At 38.6% G+C, this 19,668-nt stretch overlaps 2 protein-coding genes, 1 long non-coding RNA gene and 2 pseudogenes across 3 annotated transcripts in view; 3 read left to right on the top strand and 2 right to left on the bottom strand.

Moving 5' to 3' along the window:
- Nucleotides 1-19,668, top strand: part of LOC132842105 (GTPase IMAP family member 8) — a 611,624-nt gene that overhangs the window by 566,732 nt on the left and 25,224 nt on the right. The gene's annotated exons all lie outside the window — the stretch shown is intronic.
- The window catches only part of LOC132842094 (interferon-induced very large GTPase 1-like), a 49,413-nt pseudogene that overhangs the window by 20,207 nt on the left and 9,538 nt on the right, over nt 1-19,668 (bottom strand).
- On the top strand, nt 3,954-5,020 carry LOC132842095 (GTPase IMAP family member 9-like; annotated as a pseudogene).
- LOC132842468 (interferon-induced very large GTPase 1-like) lies at nt 6,837-11,705 on the bottom strand. Its single transcript, XM_060865183.1, has one exon. The coding sequence runs from the start codon at nt 11,686-11,688 to the stop codon at nt 7,075-7,077; it is 4,614 nt and encodes a 1,537-aa protein (XP_060721166.1). The 5' UTR covers nt 11,689-11,705; the 3' UTR covers nt 6,837-7,074.
- On the top strand, nt 16,175-17,087 carry LOC132842509 (uncharacterized). The gene is made up of 3 exons (XR_009648036.1): nt 16,175-16,262; nt 16,681-16,826; nt 16,999-17,087. It is a non-coding gene; the product is annotated as an uncharacterized LOC132842509 (long non-coding RNA).

The following is a 19,668-nucleotide window of genomic DNA, read 5'->3' on the forward strand; positions in this document are numbered from 1 at the left end:
ACTGGACTACTCCCTTTAGGGGAGACTCCCTACCTGACTGGCCACCAAACCCAACTGACAATGGATATGACCCAAATTTGTATGAAACAGAGATCAATGTGTAAATTGCTGAACACATGTGAGCTAGCAGTTTCTTGCAAATGTGTTAGGGTTCTGCTCCCACAGAAACAGTGTGTTGTCCAATGAAGACCATGTATTACATTACGTTATCATTGAAACCATGTAAGGAGAAATGATATACAGCTGTGATATTAAATTTGGTCAAGTTTAACCTTATGAATGTACTCATGCTCTTGGTTGATTAAGTGTACAAGTGATCCTTTAAGATTTTGTGTGTTGTCCAAGGACAAAAAGAGGGAATTGTAATGGAAATCTTAAAAGGAAAATTTCACAAAGAGTGAACTGATATGTGACTAGAGATTGTTCAGGCAACTTGGTAGAGGAATATGTGCTAGAAATAAGGGTAGAAAGTTTCAAGGACAAGCCTGATTAGCCAACCTTGTAATGTAGATTGTAGATGACAATGTTATCTTATACGGAGTTGAAAAATCATGCATGTCTTTAAGATATTTTCCCTCATAAACAGAACCTTCATTATTTTTAATTATATATTAAATAAATTAATGCAATTAATTGACCAAGTAAACCAGCATGGGGATGTGTTTCTGGTCAAGAATCCAAAGGTTTTCATTACTGTCTCTGGGTAAAGACATCTGCTAAAGGAGGGAAATGTAATAAAAATACAGTTTAAACTGCACAGTATATTTTATAGATAGTTATATAAACATGCAGGTAACCATGTAAATTCTGTGGTTTTATGTCAGTTAGGTAAAGGTTGATACCTTTCTATAGTGAGATCCCATACATGGTTTAACATGTCCCATTATAAAAGGATGTATGTAACCACATTTTTTCTTTTTCTTTGTGTCCCCAAAAACATTTCTGTTAGTTTTTCATTTATATTTTCTTGGTTGTTATTTCACATTAAAGGTTGAATAACAAACCTTATTTATCTTTATATTATTTATTGACTTTTTTTTAAATAAAACAAAACTGTAATTTTTTAAATCAGACTTTTATATTCTCTGTAATTAACTTTAGAGCAATACAGTGTTTTAATTGACAGTTTATTTAGAAGTTGTCTTATCAATTATTAATGAATGTCAAATTGAAAACCACATGGTCACATGACTGAAGATAATACATTAGACCTACCTTCACTTTCCTCCAGGTTTCTATCTGTCTTTGATGTGATCTCAGTACAATGAACTTGGTGTCTTCCTGGTGTCCCTGAGCGCTTCTTGTCTTTAAGAAGTTCAGACATTTTGCAGATCGAGTCACTTCCTCCAGTCTCCTTCACCACTACATCTATTTTCCCCAAAAGCTGAAGAACCTCATGTTGATCAAATTTAGATAGATTCTCAATTCTGTGGTGTCTCACATCACATTCACTGATGAATCCATGGACCTACAGTTAACGTTATTGTCTGTGTGCTAGACATTGGGCTGTAAGTTTCTAATACACCTCTGACTCTGTCTTGTAGCTCATGTGATATTAATTCTGACTGAAGGACTAACAGAAACACATGAGGTCCAGGATCAGCAAGAGAAAAGCACTCTTTTACGCTCTGAATCACTTCCTCCTGAGAGAGACGTGGGTTATAGAGATGAGGTGTGTTTATGATGGTGATGAATCTTCCCTCCACATTAACACTGGCTCTCTCACTCTGCAGAACCTCATGCAAATGCAGATCTGCCCAGGATGATGTTTCCCACTCTGCTGGTCAAAGGTACATTATCCCCCAGCAGCACAATTCTCACTTCGGACACTGAAAAAGTATTAGGACAAGAAATATCAATGATCTCTGTTCTCTGTTATTCAGATTCAGTCCCAGAGTTAGGAAAGTTAAGAAAATTTAAATAAAAAAAAAAAAAAAACTTTTCAGAAAAAAAACTTTTCAGAACAACTTTTACCTGAGGACAAAATGTGTCACTGATATTCTTCAGTTTAGTGGCTGAAACAGAGAAGGGCTTCCAAAACATGATGAAATCTTTATAACTAATCTTTTTATATACATTTCATTGTGTGGCATCATTGTTACACTCAGTTGTGTAATTGTGTTATAGACATCTCTACACAGTAATCATATACAACTTTATAAAACATTATAAAGTAAAAACATTTCTTCATTTATAGAATTACACAAGGAGAAGTGAGACAGTGTGGCTTCTGGTTTAATGTAAAATAAATCAGTAACTCACTGATGGCAGGTGATAAAGACTGACGTCTCCTCCCCTGGTGGAATAAACCTGCAAGAGAAACATGACATGATATTTCATATTTATCTCTACAGTAAAGGGAGATATGATTCAGCAGATATTCATGAATGAGCTTTGAGAAAAATACTGTGGAAGAAAAAGTGAGAGATAAAATTGAAAACGTCAAGGAAACAAACCAAAATGACAACAATGACATTATAGATTTATATTACATTCTATATTCTACTTTCTTTCATGAGTTTTCATACTCACACAATTTACATTCATAATCTGCTCATTTTCTCAGTTTATGATGAGTATTTTCTATGTATTATATCACCAGTATCCAGTGTCCATCATGTCAGTAATAATGTACTAATTTTATAACCGCTTATAAAGGCGTTTCAGGCCACAGGTTAGAACTGAAATCTCTAAACTAAGTCATTAAACTAAGTTACAGAACGCTAAAAACCCCAAAGTTACTTAAGATTAGTTCGACATTTAGGACAATTCTAATAAACATTTTAAACATCTGTCGTTTGCACTGTAATTAATTCTCACCTTTACTCATACCTTCATGTATTACACTCACACACACACACACACACACACACACACACACACACACACACACATATACATACACTGTCGGAACTCAGAGCCTGCCTCCAAGTGAACATATCTCAGGGTAAACCGCACACTTTTAGCTGAGTATTAACTAACCTAAATAAACTTTACTGATAACTCTATAATTAGTAAGAAATAAAACAATGAGAAGACTTCTGAGACCTGGATGAGAATGAGCAAACTTCTTTATTGCAGACAATCAGCCAACAATTCCATTGTGCTCGAGGAAAAATTTCTCAATCAAAAGCAATCAATGGAAAACCCAACTGAGCATCCGCATGCGACCAAAAGAACTGAACTGTTCCAGGAAATTCCCCTCAATATATAACCTGGCACCTCTAGACACCTCCTCTTTTAATTTACATACTTTCAGGCAATTTCCCATTATTTCTCACAGTTGTACTTGAAGCCCCACCTAGTCATTTACATGACTTCTCTGAATTCCCCTTATTTCCCAGAATCAAGGTCTGTCCTTTACTCACATGCCCATGTATGGATTCTCCTGCCTTTTTGATTTCCTTTTTCGTCATTGATATTAAAAAAATGTGCTCAAAAGAGATTTACTTCCTTGTTCTTGTCACATTTGTCACTCAATCTTTCATGACAGACATCTTCTGGATTAATCCTCTTTAAAGCTACAATGAGTAAATTTCCTTTTCTTACTATTCTACAGTATATGTATATGATTTCTATTGATTATACAGTATGCTAACTGTACGAGTTTGGATTATGTTAAAAGTTCTTACTTATACTGGTTATTTTGTATTGTTATTATTGCTAAGCTCTTGCTGCTATAATATTGCTTTCTGTATATAAGTGGAGTTCTAAGTTGACGCCTTAATACAGAAAAAACAATGACGAGGTTTTAGATCAATGGGAGCCTCTGATTCATCTAGATGAAAGAACCTGCACTGTGATTCTGTTGGTGATGAAAGTAGACAGATTTACTCAAGAAGATAATGAAGCTATTCTTCTGATGGAGGACTTTATACCAGAAAGATTCATCCAGAACACTGGATCCTCTTCACCAGAGGAGATGAGCTGGAGCGAAAAGGTCTCACTATAGAAGAGTTTATAGAAGACACAGAAGAACTAAAGAAACTGGTGCAGAAGTTTCAGAACAGATATCATGTCTTTAACAACGTCTCACAAAGTTCAAACCAAGTCCAAATGTTAATAACTAAAATAAAACAGACTGAACAGATCATCTGTAAGTACATCTTATATATAAACATTTCAGAACACAGACACTTTATAATAAACCATGAAACTGTGATCTTTTTCTTTTTAAATCCATATTTAGGTTCAGAGATAAGACTAACAGACCCTGAAGATCATCTCAGGAGGATTGTGCTGGTGGGGAAGACTGGTGTTGGGAAGAGCGCTACAGGAAACACCATCCTGAGAGGGACAAGGTTCAGATCTGAGTTTGGTTCAACATCAGTAACATCATCCAGTGGAATACAACAGGAGGTAGTTTTAGGGAGGAAAGTGTCTGTTATCGACACACCAGGATTATTCGACACAACACAATCCCGTGAGAGGTTAGCTGAGGAGATGGTGGGGTGGAGGAGGGTGGAGTATTTACCTGTCCAGTCCTGGACCTCATGCTCTCCTTTACATCATGCCCATTAATATGAGATTCACTGAACAGGAGGAAGATGTTCTACAGAAAGTAGAGAAGATTTTCAGAAGAGAGATGATAAAATACACAATGATTCTCTTCACCCATGGAGATCAGTTAGAGGGTAAATCTGTGGATGAGGCGATTCAGGAGAACAGATCTCTCAGCACAGTAATTAATCAGTGTGGAGGTGGATATCACATCTTCAATAATAAAACATTGAGATACAGATCACAGGTCAGTGAGCTGCTGGAGAAGATAGACAGAATGTTGGAGAAGAACGGAGGAACCTGTTACTCCAATCAGATGTATGAGGAAGCGGCAAGAATTAGGAGAAATGAAAAGAAGGGAGAAACTGAAGGGTTTAAAGAGTTTTTCAAAAGAAACAAAGATACTTTGCTTATTGCTGCAGCTATTGGATGTGGTGGGGTTGTGTCTGGAGCTTCAATAGCTTGCTTGATCCCTAAATCTAATATCAGGCAACGGTCAAAAAGAAGACCTCAAAATTAAATAAATTATATATTAAATAAGTTCAACATGTCACAGTAATATTTGTGACACATTATTTTGGTACATTTGCATGTTTTTCTCATGTGAAATTGTCTCCTGTTGATTATAAACTCCACTTTATGGGAATCCTGGGTTTCACACTGCTCATACTTTTAAGTGTTGCTACGTCCTGGTTTTCATGTGATATGAAGCTGAAATGCTGAAATGTTGTTAGTCAGTTAACTCTGTAAAAGCTGTGCTAATGCTGCTACAGAGAGTTTTATAACCCAGGGAAAGAGCTATTCTAACCCTGCTTCTACATTACACCTGTGGAATCTTCTTCTTTTTACCTCTGGGTTTTATTCTATGGGCTTCACATTTTAGACAGATTTTAAATAACTACAAATAGAAATATAATATAACATCTTTATAATTTTACATTTTACACAATCATCATATTCATTCATTCATTCATTTTCTACCGCTTATCTGAACTACCTCGGGTCACAGGGAGCCTGTGCCTATCTCAGGCGTCATAGGGCATCAAGGCAGGATACACCCTGGACGGAGTGCCAACACATCGCAGGGCACACACACACACACACACACACACACACACACACTCTCATTCACTCACACAATCACACACTATGGACAATTTTCCAGAGATGCCAATCAACCTACCATGCATGTCTTTGGACCGGGGGAGGAAAACGGAGTACCCGGAGGAAACCCCCGAGGCACGGGGAGAACATGCAAACTCCACACACACAAGGTGGAGGCGGGAATCGAACCCCCAACCCTGGAGGTGTGAGGCAAACGTGCTAACCACTAAGCCACCGTGACCCCCCCATCATCATATTGTATTTTATACAGTGATCAGTTGATCTTTACCTGCACGTGTGTTGTGTTATATTTAAGCTGTATAATATCACTCATTGTGTACAGTCATGTATGCAGTAAACATTACAGTGGATCTGATTGTGTGGATATTCATCTGAACACAACACATTTAGTGATAAAACACACTGTGTAACCTTGTTGGATCTTCTGTCTCTTATGATTTCAGTCCATTTATTGTTGTATTGGAAAGAAATAACTATTCAAGTAACAAACAAAAGTAATAAAGCTAATTGTTTAATGATCTAGAGCTTGTTTCTGTTCACATTATTAATTGTGTGTTTTATTGTTTCTCTACATTTTTATTTAATTTCTCATGATTAATTCTTTGTTATTTTGAATCTGCACTACAAAGATGTCTTAAATATGAGTTTAAACAAACAGTTAAATATCAGAACATATTAGCTATTAAACATTAGTTAAACATGAGTAAATACTTAATTATTTACAGAGCATTGCATTAGCAACCAGTTTATAAATGTGCTTAATAATTACATTTACATACTTTATTAATAATCAACATATTCATATGTAACAGAATAAATCAGTGATGACTTGAGGTCAACATATTCATATGTAAGAATAAATTATCTGTTTAAATCGGTTCTACCTGGATCTCACAGTGGATCGCAGTAGGGTCTCAAATTCTGTTTAATGGTGGTCAGAGCTGAATGATCCATGCAGTGCTCAAACTAGCGCTGCTTTGTTCCGCATTTCGTTCATTTATGTTAGAAAATTTTGCTTGTTGTAAATATTAATGTATATTGTTTTTGTATGTTTATTGTATTGTTTATTGTATGTTCCTGTATAGTGTTTATTATTAAGTTAATATTTGTAAAATAATGCCAAAGCTCTTATGAATTATTCCAAATGTTGTTGGTTTATTTTATAGCTGTTTATATTTCATGTCTCATTTATGTTACAGTCACATCGCAGGACATTTGGCATAAAAGCCTTTAAATATACTGGAACAAAAAATATATTTTCATCCAAAAGTAAAACTACAACATAAAATACAGTAATTTGCTTCATTTACATATGATTTTTGTAAGAAAAAACACATTTTAGTGAGTATTTACACTGTTACATTAAAATCACATGTCACGTCAACCACCCAGTGTTCATTACTGAGTTTTGTTCTTTCTAGATGACCTACAGAATTAGATCATGTTTAATTACATGTATTTATCCAAACACTTAAGAGCATCTTCCTTTGTGCACTCTTTCCATCCTTCAGGGATTTCTCCACTTCCCTGGAATGTTTTTTTATAATGGTTTTCCAAATCCTTCTGGAATGTACACACAAACCACCTCCAGTATGGCAGCTCAGACAGGTCTGGGTTTATGCTCCAGGTCGCATAGTCTCCTCCTGCGTCTCTGTATGATTTGTAAGGAATACACACTTCATCCTTATGACTTGGGCAGAAACCTTTATTACTTTGTACATTTGTTGTGCAGAAATCAGTGGAGAGATTTGTTGTTCCTCTGATATGACACCCATTGATACCATGTACCCTGTGGAAGGGGACGCTGTGATCTCCATCATGTCCCTCTATTGTGTTGGTACAGATGGCTTTACAGAATGGACACTGAGCCCAGCAGCATTTACAGAAGTATTCAGTCAGAATCTTATCTGGACTCTTCCTGAACTTCTCCATTTTAAGATCAGACATGCTGTTAAACTTCCTGTTCAGCTCTTCAGTAATGAGGGAGATTTCTTTTCTCACTACATCTGTAAGCAGCTGAAAATCACTGATGTCTTTACAGTTACTTCCACTCAGATGCTCCGTATTGTATTCAACATCAACTTTCAGACCACTGGAGAATTTTTCCAGCCAGATATTTGCATCTCCTTTGCTCTCTGTCACTTCCTGAGTTGCAGTTTCTGCTGCAGTGATTACACACTTCTGTTTGTGTTGAAGAATTCCTTTAATGTGAGCAAGAACTCTGGGGTTTTCTTTAGTCATGAAAACTTTTACAACATCTTTAATAAAGCTCTTGTAAAAGTTTTCTTTAGTCATGAAAACTTTTACAACATCTTTAATAAAGCTCTTAAAATGTTCCTTAGGTGTCAAGATGTAGCTCATAAATCTTTTAAAGTTCTGCTCTTCAGCAAGTGATCTGAGAATGTGTTTCTCCAGGTTTGTCCTGTTTCCATTAAATTCTGGACAGTTTGCCTTCATTTCATCAGCCAGATAATTTTCAGCACTGTTGTACACACTCTGTAGGATAGAGTCTCCAAGCTGTCTGCAGATTAATCCTCCAAACACTGCAGTAGATGTGGCGCCTTCACAGGATTTCTGAAAAACTCTGTAGTATTCTGGCTTCATTTTCTCAAGATAGATTAATGGATTAAAACTCTCTTCAAATTTCTTCTGTTGCTTTTCAAACTCTGCTTTCGCAATGTCACACACATTCAGAGAGAGATCCAGTGAGAACTTTTTGTTCAACTCATAATCTGGAGACTGATATTCAGCCACAGCTTCTTTTACCAGTCGAACAATCTCTTGAATGTAGGCTGGTTTGTAGCCCGTCTTTGCAACTGGTTTTGATTTAATCAGGTCTTTAGTTTGCTCAATGACTTTAATGATCAGTTGCCTTATAGAGTCTTGGCTCTCAGGTGGTAACTGTAAAAGCCAACCTGTAACTTTCCACTTTTTTTTATGTGTTATATAGTTCTTATAATCACCTCGCGTGCTTATTTTCTTATACGTTTCAGATTTCCTCTCAGACAGAAGTCTTCCTTCATAGAGTTCACACAATATTTGTGTTATGTCCTCTGCTACATTCATTTGTGTTCTAGTCAGGTTTGCAGTCAGTTCAGAGACCCAGTTTTTCCACAATACATCAAAATGTTCTTTTAACTGCTTTTCCTCCCTTTTCAGATCCAAGGCCAGCTCTTTGCTCTTTTTAAAAAGTTCTGCCTCATACTGAGATTTCTGATCATCCAGGTTTTTGCAGGTTTGCTTTTGGTAAATGATCTCATGCAGCTCTCTCACTGTTTGTGTCACAAGATCATCATGCAGATTTTGAAGCTTTATCATAAACTTTCCTCTCCATTGCTGAATAAGGTCTCTCCTGTCTTCATTTTCCTCAAAGTAACATTGCACTGATTCTGTCACATTATTAAATGTTTCTCTCATTTCATCTATAATTTCCTTTCTCTTAACTTTGCTCTGTTGTTTGTTGTTGATGCTGGTGTGTAGTTTGTCTTGTATATCTAGTATAGATTTCCTGAGATCCCAGGTCCATGTCCCATATTTCTCCTCCAGTTTTCTGTATTCTGCGATCTCCAGTGTGTTTCTGAAACTGAACAAAAAGGTTTCACATAGAAGTGCATGCCAGAGATCTTTAATCCGTGATTTAAACTGTGTCAGTGTTACAGTAGGACTTTCTGTGGCTCTGGACAGTATTGTCTTCTTCAGCTCTTCCACATGTTCAGTGTATAATGGGTTTTGAGGAGCCATGGGTGGGCTTCCCTCCCACAGCTGTGCAAAGTATCTCACATCTTTTTTTATGTCAAATGCTATGACGTCACTAAAATGTTCTGCTTCATAGGATTCCTCCTCACCAGCCAGCTTGGTCATTCTATCCAGATTATCTTGTAATCTTCTCTGTCCCTCCATGTTTTTCTGTCCGGCTGTAACATCTGGAAGATTCTGGTGGACAAACAAACAGCTGGGATTGAGTTGGACCTTCTTCATCCTCAGGAAGGCCTGAACAACAATCTGAAGGATGTCCTGCATCTCAGCAGGGTTCTCACCAAAGATATTGATCAAGGTCAGGTTTCCAAGACCAACAATGAATGTTGCGAGTTCATTGTCATGATGTTGAGTTGATGTTCCTGCCAGCTCAAGTGCTCGAAGTCCTTCAGTATCTACAACTAGAATGTAGTCAAACTTCAGCTCTTTCTTCATCTCCTCTGACACTCTGACCAGCTGCATGAAGGCTCCTCTGGTGCACCTTCCAGCACTGACAGCAAACTGGAGTCCAAACATGGCATTCAGCATGGTGGATTTCCCAGAGCTCTGAATCCCCAAAACTGACAGCACAAACACTCTCTGATCCCCCAGGACCTTCACAAGTTCATCTAGAACTGCTGAAACCCAGATCAGAGGAACATGAGAAGCATCTCCATCCATCAGCTCCAGTGGATATCCTGAAAGGATGAGTTCAGCTGCAAGGGCAGGAAATAGAGCAATGTTTTCTCTCTGCTTCATTTCTGTTTTTTTTTTTATTTTTATAGACTGATATGACTCATATATCTGTCCCATCTCCCTGAGTATATGTTCTAAACCAAAAGAAGCAGACTTCAGCTGCTCTGACAGTTCCTCAAGCTTTTTTTTAGTTTCCTGTTGATCTGCTATATCATGAGATTTCTTTACTTCCGACATTTTTGACCAGGTTTCATCATACTCCTGATGTAAGGTGGAGAGACGTTTTACAGTGAAATTGTTCAGAAGGACTTCAACCCATTTCAGGAAATACAGTTTCTCATCAGCATCCTCAGAATTCAGTCCTTGGATAAAGCAGTTCATGAATTTGCTAAGACCATGTTTTTGCTGCTGTTCCCGGATTTTATCCATTTCCTTGTTTTTTTCACTTGTGTACTTGTCTATGTTGTGTCCATGAGGTCGGTGTAGTTCTTTGTTGCTCTTACACCAGTCATGCCACAGTTTCCCCTGACATGGTAGACTTGTTTCTTTGTGTAAGGACTGGTCATTATTCTTCAGCAGAGACATTATCTCCAAGGCAGCTTCCTTTCCTTTATTACAGAGTCCATGATCTTCATTAACTCTGACCTGTGTATCCTTGGCCAGATCTTCTAGTTTAAAGGTGTTTAACTGTTCTGACAGACAAAGTCTGATAGTTCCTTTCAGTTCTTCACATACATCATGCTGATTTCTGTCCTTTACTCCAACACTGAACTTCCCCTTTACCAGCTCTGTTACAGCAGAATCATCATCTGTCAGAACACAAATCAGAGGCTTTGGGGAGCTAAAGAGCCGTTTCACTAATCCCTTGTAGTGATTTTTCTGACCAAAATCAGGTATAAAGACAACATTCAGAGAGGACATCATTGTTAAAATATCATGCTGTGTCACATGAGCTCCAGCTTCACCATGAAGATTACAGAACGCCACACAGTCAGGGAAATGATCAGTTTCCTTCCCAGAAGGGCAGTACCAAGCAATCTCCACCAGTCCATCCATCAGTAACTGGTTTGTGCTGCTGCCTGGACAGTTTCTGTGGAAGAATATGTGATGCTTTTCATTGATCAAGCTGTTAATCAGCTGAGACTTAGATGAAGATACAGAACCAAACCTAAAAAATGCCACCATTGGAGCTTCTGTCTCAACAATCATTTTGTCCTCAGTAATGGAAGTTTTAGTCCTCCAGCTCTTCTTGACTTTGCGAAAGGTCCAGAGAGGAAACTCGATCTCTCTGGTGAGGGGATTGGGCACCAGCAGAGGCAGAGCATACTGACACTGAGCTAGTTTAGTTGCTATGAGCTGCTTTAGGAAATGATCAGAGCTGTAGAACACCGCCATCTGGACATCCATGGGGTGGAGCTCAATTTCTGTCTTTTCAGTATTTCCTGAGAGTTTTTTGGTTTCCTTTCTAATGCAGTATCTCGCATTGTAATTCATTGTTAGTAGCCGCTTTAGAAAGACTTGGGCCACATTAATCTCAGGATTGTTGTAGTTTAGTGAGGATTTAGTAATTTCAAGGCAGTCGGTACTTTTCAAACATTTCTGTTGCCAATCCATAAGGTTAAGTCTGCTCATAAGTGCTTTAATTTCTTCTTCCTGTGGAAAACAGAAAATTACATTAAAACTTATTACTATTTTTCTACCAACTGCATGCTTCTACCCTCTGGAAAAAATGACTCATTTAATGAATAACTAATAGAATCCACACTGTTGATATAAAGAGAAGAATATCCTGAACCAACCAGTAATTGGCAGTAATTTTTGATTGATATTTGCACCTCATCTCCCACATCAAGCACTTGATGGTAACAACATTATGTCCTTGTTCAGGTCATGAGTCCAATTATGTTCATGTTCATAACTGCTGACTCGTAAGGCCTAGAGACAAAATTCCCAGAATCAGAATACAGCAAAAAGAAGACTGTGCATCTGTCTGTCTGTCTCTCTCTCTCACTCTGTCTGTCTGTCTGTCTCAAGTCAAGTCAAGTCAAGTCAAGAAGCTTTTATTGTCATTTCAACCATATATATATCTGTTGCAGTACATAGTGAAATGAGACAACGTTTCTCCAGGATCAAGGTGCTACATAAAACAAAGACAGGGCTATAAAGACTTGTAAGTAGTCTTAGCCACATAAAGTGCAACTGTGCAACCTGGTGCAAACAGTGCAGGACAAGACAAACAAGACAGACAAAGACAGTGCAGGACAAAAGACAGTTCAGGACAAGACAGTGCAGGACAAGACAGTGCAGGACAAGAGACAGTGCAAACACAAAGTTACAAGACAATACAAAAAGTACAAAAAATGCAGTACACAAAAGACAATAAATAGTAAACAGTAACAGAAACAGCGCCGACCGACCAGTGTTAATACTGTATGTGTTAATATAGTATGTGCGACATGGCTGAGATATTGTACAATATGTGCAAAAACGGCTGAAATGTTGGGACAGTTTGTGCAAAAACAGCAGACAAGGTGTGCAAAACAGCATGTAAACAGTTTGCTGGATTGTAAGCAGCATGTAAACAGTATGTTGTGTCAGTGTGTGTGTTTTGTGAGGATCTATGCAGTCCATACAGATGATGTGTGTGTGTGTTGTGCTCAGTTCAGTTCACTTCAGTTATTAAGGAGTCTGTTGGCTTGTGGGAAGAAACTGTTACACAGTCTGGTCGTGAGAGCCGAATGCTTCGGTACCTTTTTCCAGATGGCAGGAGGGTGAAGAGTGTGTGTGAGGGGTGTGTGGGGTGAAGAGTGTGTGTGAGGGGTGTGTGGGGTCATCCACAATGCTGTTGGCTTTGCGGATGCAGCGTGTGGTGTAAGTGTCTGTGATAGAGGGAAGAGAGACCCCAATGATCTTCTCAGCTGTCCTTACAATCTCTCTCACAGTCTCTCTCTCTCTCTGTGTCTCTCTCTCTCTCTGTCTGTCTCTCTCTCGCTCTGTCTGTCTGTCTGTCTGTCTGTTCATGGTAAACATTTGAACACACAGAGCCTGAGCTGTCACTTTATTTTCTCCTTGTGGTGAGCGCTCTTCAGTGTGTCCTCTACTCTCATCAGTCTTCCTGTGAACCCACAGCGTCACAGAGCTCTGTTTCTGCTTTCAGGGGAACTTGTGAGGCTTGGTGCAAATGACCAGCAACACAGTGACACACATACACACACATACACACTCACACACACACACACACACACACTCACACACACACTCACACACAGACACACACACACACACAGACACACTCACACACACACTCACACACACAATCACACACACAGACACACACACACACACACACACACAGACACACTCACACACTAACACACACTTCGAAAACCGTTTTGTATCGTTTGACTCAGCATGCCTCAACGACTAACGACAACTCCTTCATGATTTTAGACTCAAGTTTGCAGTAGTTATAAGCGAAAATAGCTGTTTTTAAAATCTCGTGACCACTAGGTGGCGCTGTCACGAAACGTTGCATGCACCCTCAGGTCATGACTATAATGACATATACCAAGTTTCGTGTCGACACGCATAAGTTTTGCGAAGATACGGCCTCACGTCTGTTTTGGCGTGCACGCCACCATGTATGTTGCCATGGTATACGAGAAGGCATTGGTCTATCAAAAAGCTTTTGATAACTTTTTGTCTCGGATGTCTGTAGATGCAACATACCAAAGGACATGCAAATCGGACAAACGGTCTAGGAGGAGTTCGAAAAAGAAGGTTTTACGGAAAATTCAAAATGGCGGAAAGATATTCATGACAGAAATGATGTCATATAGTGCATTCGAATCGGCATGAGCAACGGATCCAAAATATGCAAGAATTTTGTCTCTAGTCCTTACGAGTCAGCAATTATGAACATGAACATAATTGGATGTTTGGACTGTTGGTGGCGCTAGAGGGGCCGATGAGATGCGCTCAGAACATGTCGCTGATGAACCATACCAAGTTTCGTAGCAATATGGGATTGCATTAGTAAAATACTGAACTTAACGTGAAAATTCAAAATGGCCGACACACAAAATGGCCGTCCTTAAACCGTTTGGTATCGTTTGACTCAGCATGCCTCAAGGAGTCTAACAACATGACCTTCATGATTTTAGACTCAAGTTTGCAGTAGTTATGAGCGAAAATAGCTGTTTTTAAAATCTCATGACCACTAGGTGGCGGTGTCATGAAACGTTGCATGCACCCTCAGGTCATGACTATAATGACATCTACCAAGTTTCGTGTCGACACACATAAGTTTTGCGAAGATACGGCCTCACGTCTGTTAGTGCATTCGAATCGGCATGAGCAAAGGATCCAAAATATGCAAGAATTTTGCCTCTAGGCCTTACGATTCAGCACAAAATTGGGTATTTGGACTGTTGGTGGCGCTAGACGGTTTGAGCTAGACACACCAAAGTTGCTACTGTAACTTCTAAGACTGGCTTCTACATGTGTGCCAAATTTCATAACTTTCCTACGTACGGTTCTATGGGCTGCCATTGACTTCAATGGCGGATGGAATAATAATAATAATAATAATAATAATAATAATAATAATAATAATAATAATAACTAATAAGAAAACCGACAATAACAATAGGTGTCTACGTCCCTTCGGGGCTTGACTCCTAATAATAATACCTTATAAATAAAGTACTTTATAAAACGGCCACAACCGACACAAAGTGCCTTACACCACAAAATAAAGATAATAAGTATGTAGTCAAAAGAGAAGATAAATGATAAATGATAAATGATGATAAATAAATAACAAATGTCCCCGTATGGTATTACTTGTCAGCAAGTCGACCCGCACTCTTGTGTGTGACATGGACACTTCCGGGTCGGCAGCCATCTTGATCATGGCTCGTCCGGGTTGAACACATTTCATACCCCCCCTTACTATTTAAGCAGTCAGACGATGAGCACTTTTCACCAGATGGTCTTTGCTATTAGCCCTGTGCTTGTAAATGCCTTATTCCTTAAGTTTCGATCTCGGTTTTGCTTTTTGATGTACTTTATTTCTCCGCGGCTGATTTTTGCCTTCTCTCTTTTGGTTCATCTTTTCAGAAGTTGCCTGCTGTTTTGGTTTATGGATTACAATTTGACTTTGTTTTTCACTTGGATTATTTTTCTGTGTTGACTATTGCTTTATTATCCCAGAGTCATTTGTTTATTTAGGTTGCTTGCCTTAGAATCCTCTTGCTGGATTATTTTCCTGTTGTGCTTAGTGCTTTTGTCTGCTCACCTTATTACTGCCTCTGCATTTGGATCTACCTTCATTAAGGTCTCTCATTGCGTTTAGTAATCTGTGCTCTGCGTTCGAGTCCATTTCTACACTCTGACATTACTTTACTTGCTGCTTGCAAGTAAAGTAATGCCATATGGGTGAAGTAACAGAGTAAAAATACTTCATTACTGTACTTAAGTAAATTTTTCTGGTATCAGTACTTTACTCCACTATTTATTTTTTGGACAACTTTTTACTTTTACTCATTACATTTTTACACAAATATCTGTACTTTTTACTTCTTACATTTTCAAAACAGACTCGTTACTTTTAGTATTATTTCTTCTCATTGAGCGCTGTTTCCAGCCTATCATCCATTCATTGTGCGGCTTTTTCTTATTGCGGTATTATTTACTGGCTATCAGACACAGACTAAGGATAGCGGAGCTAACAATGAGCAGCAGTTAATTCAGAGGGAGTCACCGATGTTAAAATAACTAACAACAAGGACATTCCTGAACACCCATGGCCATATATGAGGGAGATGTTTGAAATAATCGGCGTCAAAAAGGATTCCTGGCGAATGCGTTGCGAATTGTGTCAACCCAAAAAACACGAAGTGCTGGCTTTCAAGAATTCGCCATCAAATTTAAGAAAGCGCATACAGGTAATCTAACGTTTTATTGTTCTCTTTCTTGTCATGAGCCATTTTAATGTTTTCAGTAATAATAGTGTTTGCTATGTGTCTAATGTTAGCATAAATTTTTATGAATGCACACTTCAACTGCTCTAAAAAAAAAAGTGAGCTGCCAAATGACACTAGGTGGAATTCCCTTTTTCTAGCTGTGGAGAGGATTGTGAGAATTGTGAGGGAACAAGGAGAAAGAGCCATTACAGCTGTCTGCAGTGCATTAAAAATTCCCATGTAAGTATCACGTCATTTTCAGAACTTAGCCTATTGGTTGTAGTATGATTAATACATTATTTATGAATGGATCTTATATATATGTTTATATAAGATCCATTCATAAATAAAAAGGTAAACTTTAATTTCTTACTCACACACAGTATAAATGATATAGTATTACTCATTAACATTACAAAACAAAATCTGATATTTGTTTTAACTTGCAAACAAAGCATGACAGTCTTTTTATTTATTTATTTTTTGACAGATTCACTCCTGCTGAGCTTGCATTTCTGGAAGAATATGCAAAGACAATGAGCCCATTTGCAAAAGCACTCAGTGTTCTTCAGGGAGAGACCAATGTGCAAATGGGGTGGTTGGTACCTATAGTAACACTTCTAAAGACAAAGCTTCAGCAAATTGGCATTTCCTCCAGGTTCTGTGCGCCTTTGGTTGATGCTCTTCTAGCAGGAATCGAAAAACGTTTTGGACAGATGCTTGTTGATCCAGAGCTAATCGCTGCGATTCTACTCCCCAAATTTAAGACGTGCTGGACAAGTGATGAATGTGTCCTGAAACTTGGTAAACTTTGATCAGTTTACTTTATGCTTTACTGCTGAAGATAACAAAAGACATTTTGGCATTTAAAAAAAAAACATAGTGAATATTGTTTTTCATGCAGGAGTGGGCAAAATGATTTTACCTAACCATCTTGGCATTAAAAAAAAATCCTTCTTGGTTTTGTATTCGATAGGTCTTGACTATATTAAAAGCCACCTGAAACAACAAATGGAAGTGCATCAAAGTGAGACCTCACATTCCTCAGAAGATGATGACTTTTTTCAGCTGCCTGTGAGTGAATGTTCAGTACTGCAGGACTGATTTTTACACCAAAAAGAGCATGTATGGATTCCAAGAACTTTGAAAATCAACTGCTTCTCAAGCTAAACAAAGACTTTTGTTAATAAGGTTATGGCTTAATGCCAAGTTTATAAAACTTGAGGCTAAAAAGAAGGCTCTCATTGTTTGTTGTGTATGCCTTGCCTTTAAATTCCTTGCCCCAGTTTTTGGAGTGGCTAAAGTTTTTTCCCCTACAATTTTGTTTATGTTTATATAAGGGATGCTGCCACATGGTGCAATTTTGTTTTAATAATATGTTCGTAATATTCTTAATTTCTGTAATATGTAACTGTTATCTGAAATCTGATTCAGCCAGAGTTCGATATTTCTATATGCTGTAAAACTGCTATAGAGGTAGTATAAAGTATAAATTAATAATTTTTCTTCTCAAAATTTTCCTGTTTTAATTTCAATAAAATGCACAGGTTAACTCACATTAATTTTGTCATTTGTAAAACATCACAATAATTTCGAGTTGTTTTCAAGGACAGAGCTGGAATCTCCCTACAGTTTGGGATATGGCCTTGGTGATACACTTGGTATACATTATATTTCCAAAAGTATTTCCTGCTATATGTGGTTGTTTTCTGATGTCATCCCTACTGAACATCTTTGGGATGAATGTGAACGCTGACTCCACCCTACCTCAACTACATCAGTGCCTGCCTTTCGTAACACTCTTGTGGCTGATGAACACAAATATTCTTCAGCACATATATATATACACATAAAACATGACGTCCAGTTACCAGCATGACACTAAACAGGTAGTAGTAACGGCGACTTTTTACTTAAGTACATGTCAGAGCAAATACTTCTTTACTTTAACTTGAGTAAAAGAGTGTAGTCACTACTTCAACTTTTACTGGAGTCTTTTAAAAAATGAGTATCTGTACTTCTATTTGAGTAAAGGATGTGTGTACTTTTGCCACCTCTGGGGTGAACTAACGCGCCCACAGTCTTCCAGTCTACCTATCTAAAATCAATGAGGTTATTTATTAAATAAGCTGTTCTGCAAATGGATCTCTCTGCCTCATTCTTACACTTGACCTGTGAGCTACATGATCTAAGTCGGCGCACTGCCTCAGCAGATGTGGGATCCAAGCCACAGCCACGAGAACATAACTCACAGACGAAACTTTTTGCAATGCAGGCTTCCTACATGCAGCCGATACAGGAGAGAGATCGATAACCAGGCATCTCCACATACCCGTATTCATATGAGACCGCAATTGCTAGATAATTGGAGGTGGCCAGGGAGAACAAACGGGTTGAATATGGATTACCCCAGGACCTTGACAGCTCAGCATGGAGGTTATGCAAATTGGGAAGAGGGTTCACCTGTCTCATGTTAGACATGAGACAGGTGAGGTATAAGTCCTCCACAACCAGGCATGTGAGGTATAAGTCCCTTGAGAGAAATCTGTGATCTCCCAAACACAAAGAGAGTTTACACTTTCTGATTTGTAATTATAATTCCTATTCTTTGATATTGCTAAAGGAGTCTCGGGCTTTGTTGCCAGAAGAATAAGGCTTTTATTATCATACAATAACTTCCTCTCTAACCCGTCTTCCTCCATTTTATAGGTCTTCACTCCCAATAGTTTCTACACATCATCCCAATGTCTGTTTCTTGTGTACATATACGAACGGTGGGGACTCTCACATTTCAATGCACACACATTGGTCACACTAAGCTACAATATATCATACATCTTTACCATCTCAGGCACATTCCCGTGCACACACACCACACCAGACACACTAGCTAATACATTTATACATCAATGCTGGGTATACTTCATTTTTCATATACTCGATTAATACAATTCTTCTATAATATACATGTTATTTTTCCCTATTTTTAGAGAAATTGGACAAAGAATCATTACACACATACACAGAGTGTTTTCGGCAGACAAAGAAGCAAGATGGCGCCGGTGAGGTCGGCTGCCGTCGCGACTGCTCCGGTTACATTTTGCCTTTTTATATTTATTTTATATATTTATTTATATAGATACCGTTTTATTTATAGAAGATGGTCATCATTAGATATGACAGAGTCACTCGTATCTATTGGTGTACAACACACTCACCCTTTGCCGTTTTTAAACTCTGACCCATGCTGGCCGTGCGAGAGCCTGAGGGGGAACAAAGGACACGACCCACACCGGCGTCCGCGAGGGAAACGAGGCGGCGTCAGGAACAGACTGAGGGGACGCGCACACCGTGCTCCCTTACCTAGTATCCTGTTAGCCAACGTCCAGTCTCTGGAAAACAAACTCGATGACCTCAGGGCAAGGGTCAAGTTCCAGAAAGACATTCGGGACTGCAACTTTCTCTGCTTCACCGAGACATGGCTGAACCCAGCTGTACCGGACCACGCCATCCAGCCGGCCAAGTTTTTCTCGGTTTACCGCATGGACAGAACACTGGAGTCAGTGAAGTCAAGGGGAGGTGGAGTGTGTCTGATGGTGAACAACCACTGGTGCGACAGTGCGAGCATGGTTCCTCTTACTTGCTC

The sequence above is a fragment of the Tachysurus vachellii genome, chromosome 3 (assembly GCF_030014155.1).
Source record: "Tachysurus vachellii isolate PV-2020 chromosome 3, HZAU_Pvac_v1, whole genome shotgun sequence".
Taxonomy (NCBI): domain Eukaryota; kingdom Metazoa; phylum Chordata; class Actinopteri; order Siluriformes; family Bagridae; genus Tachysurus; species Tachysurus vachellii.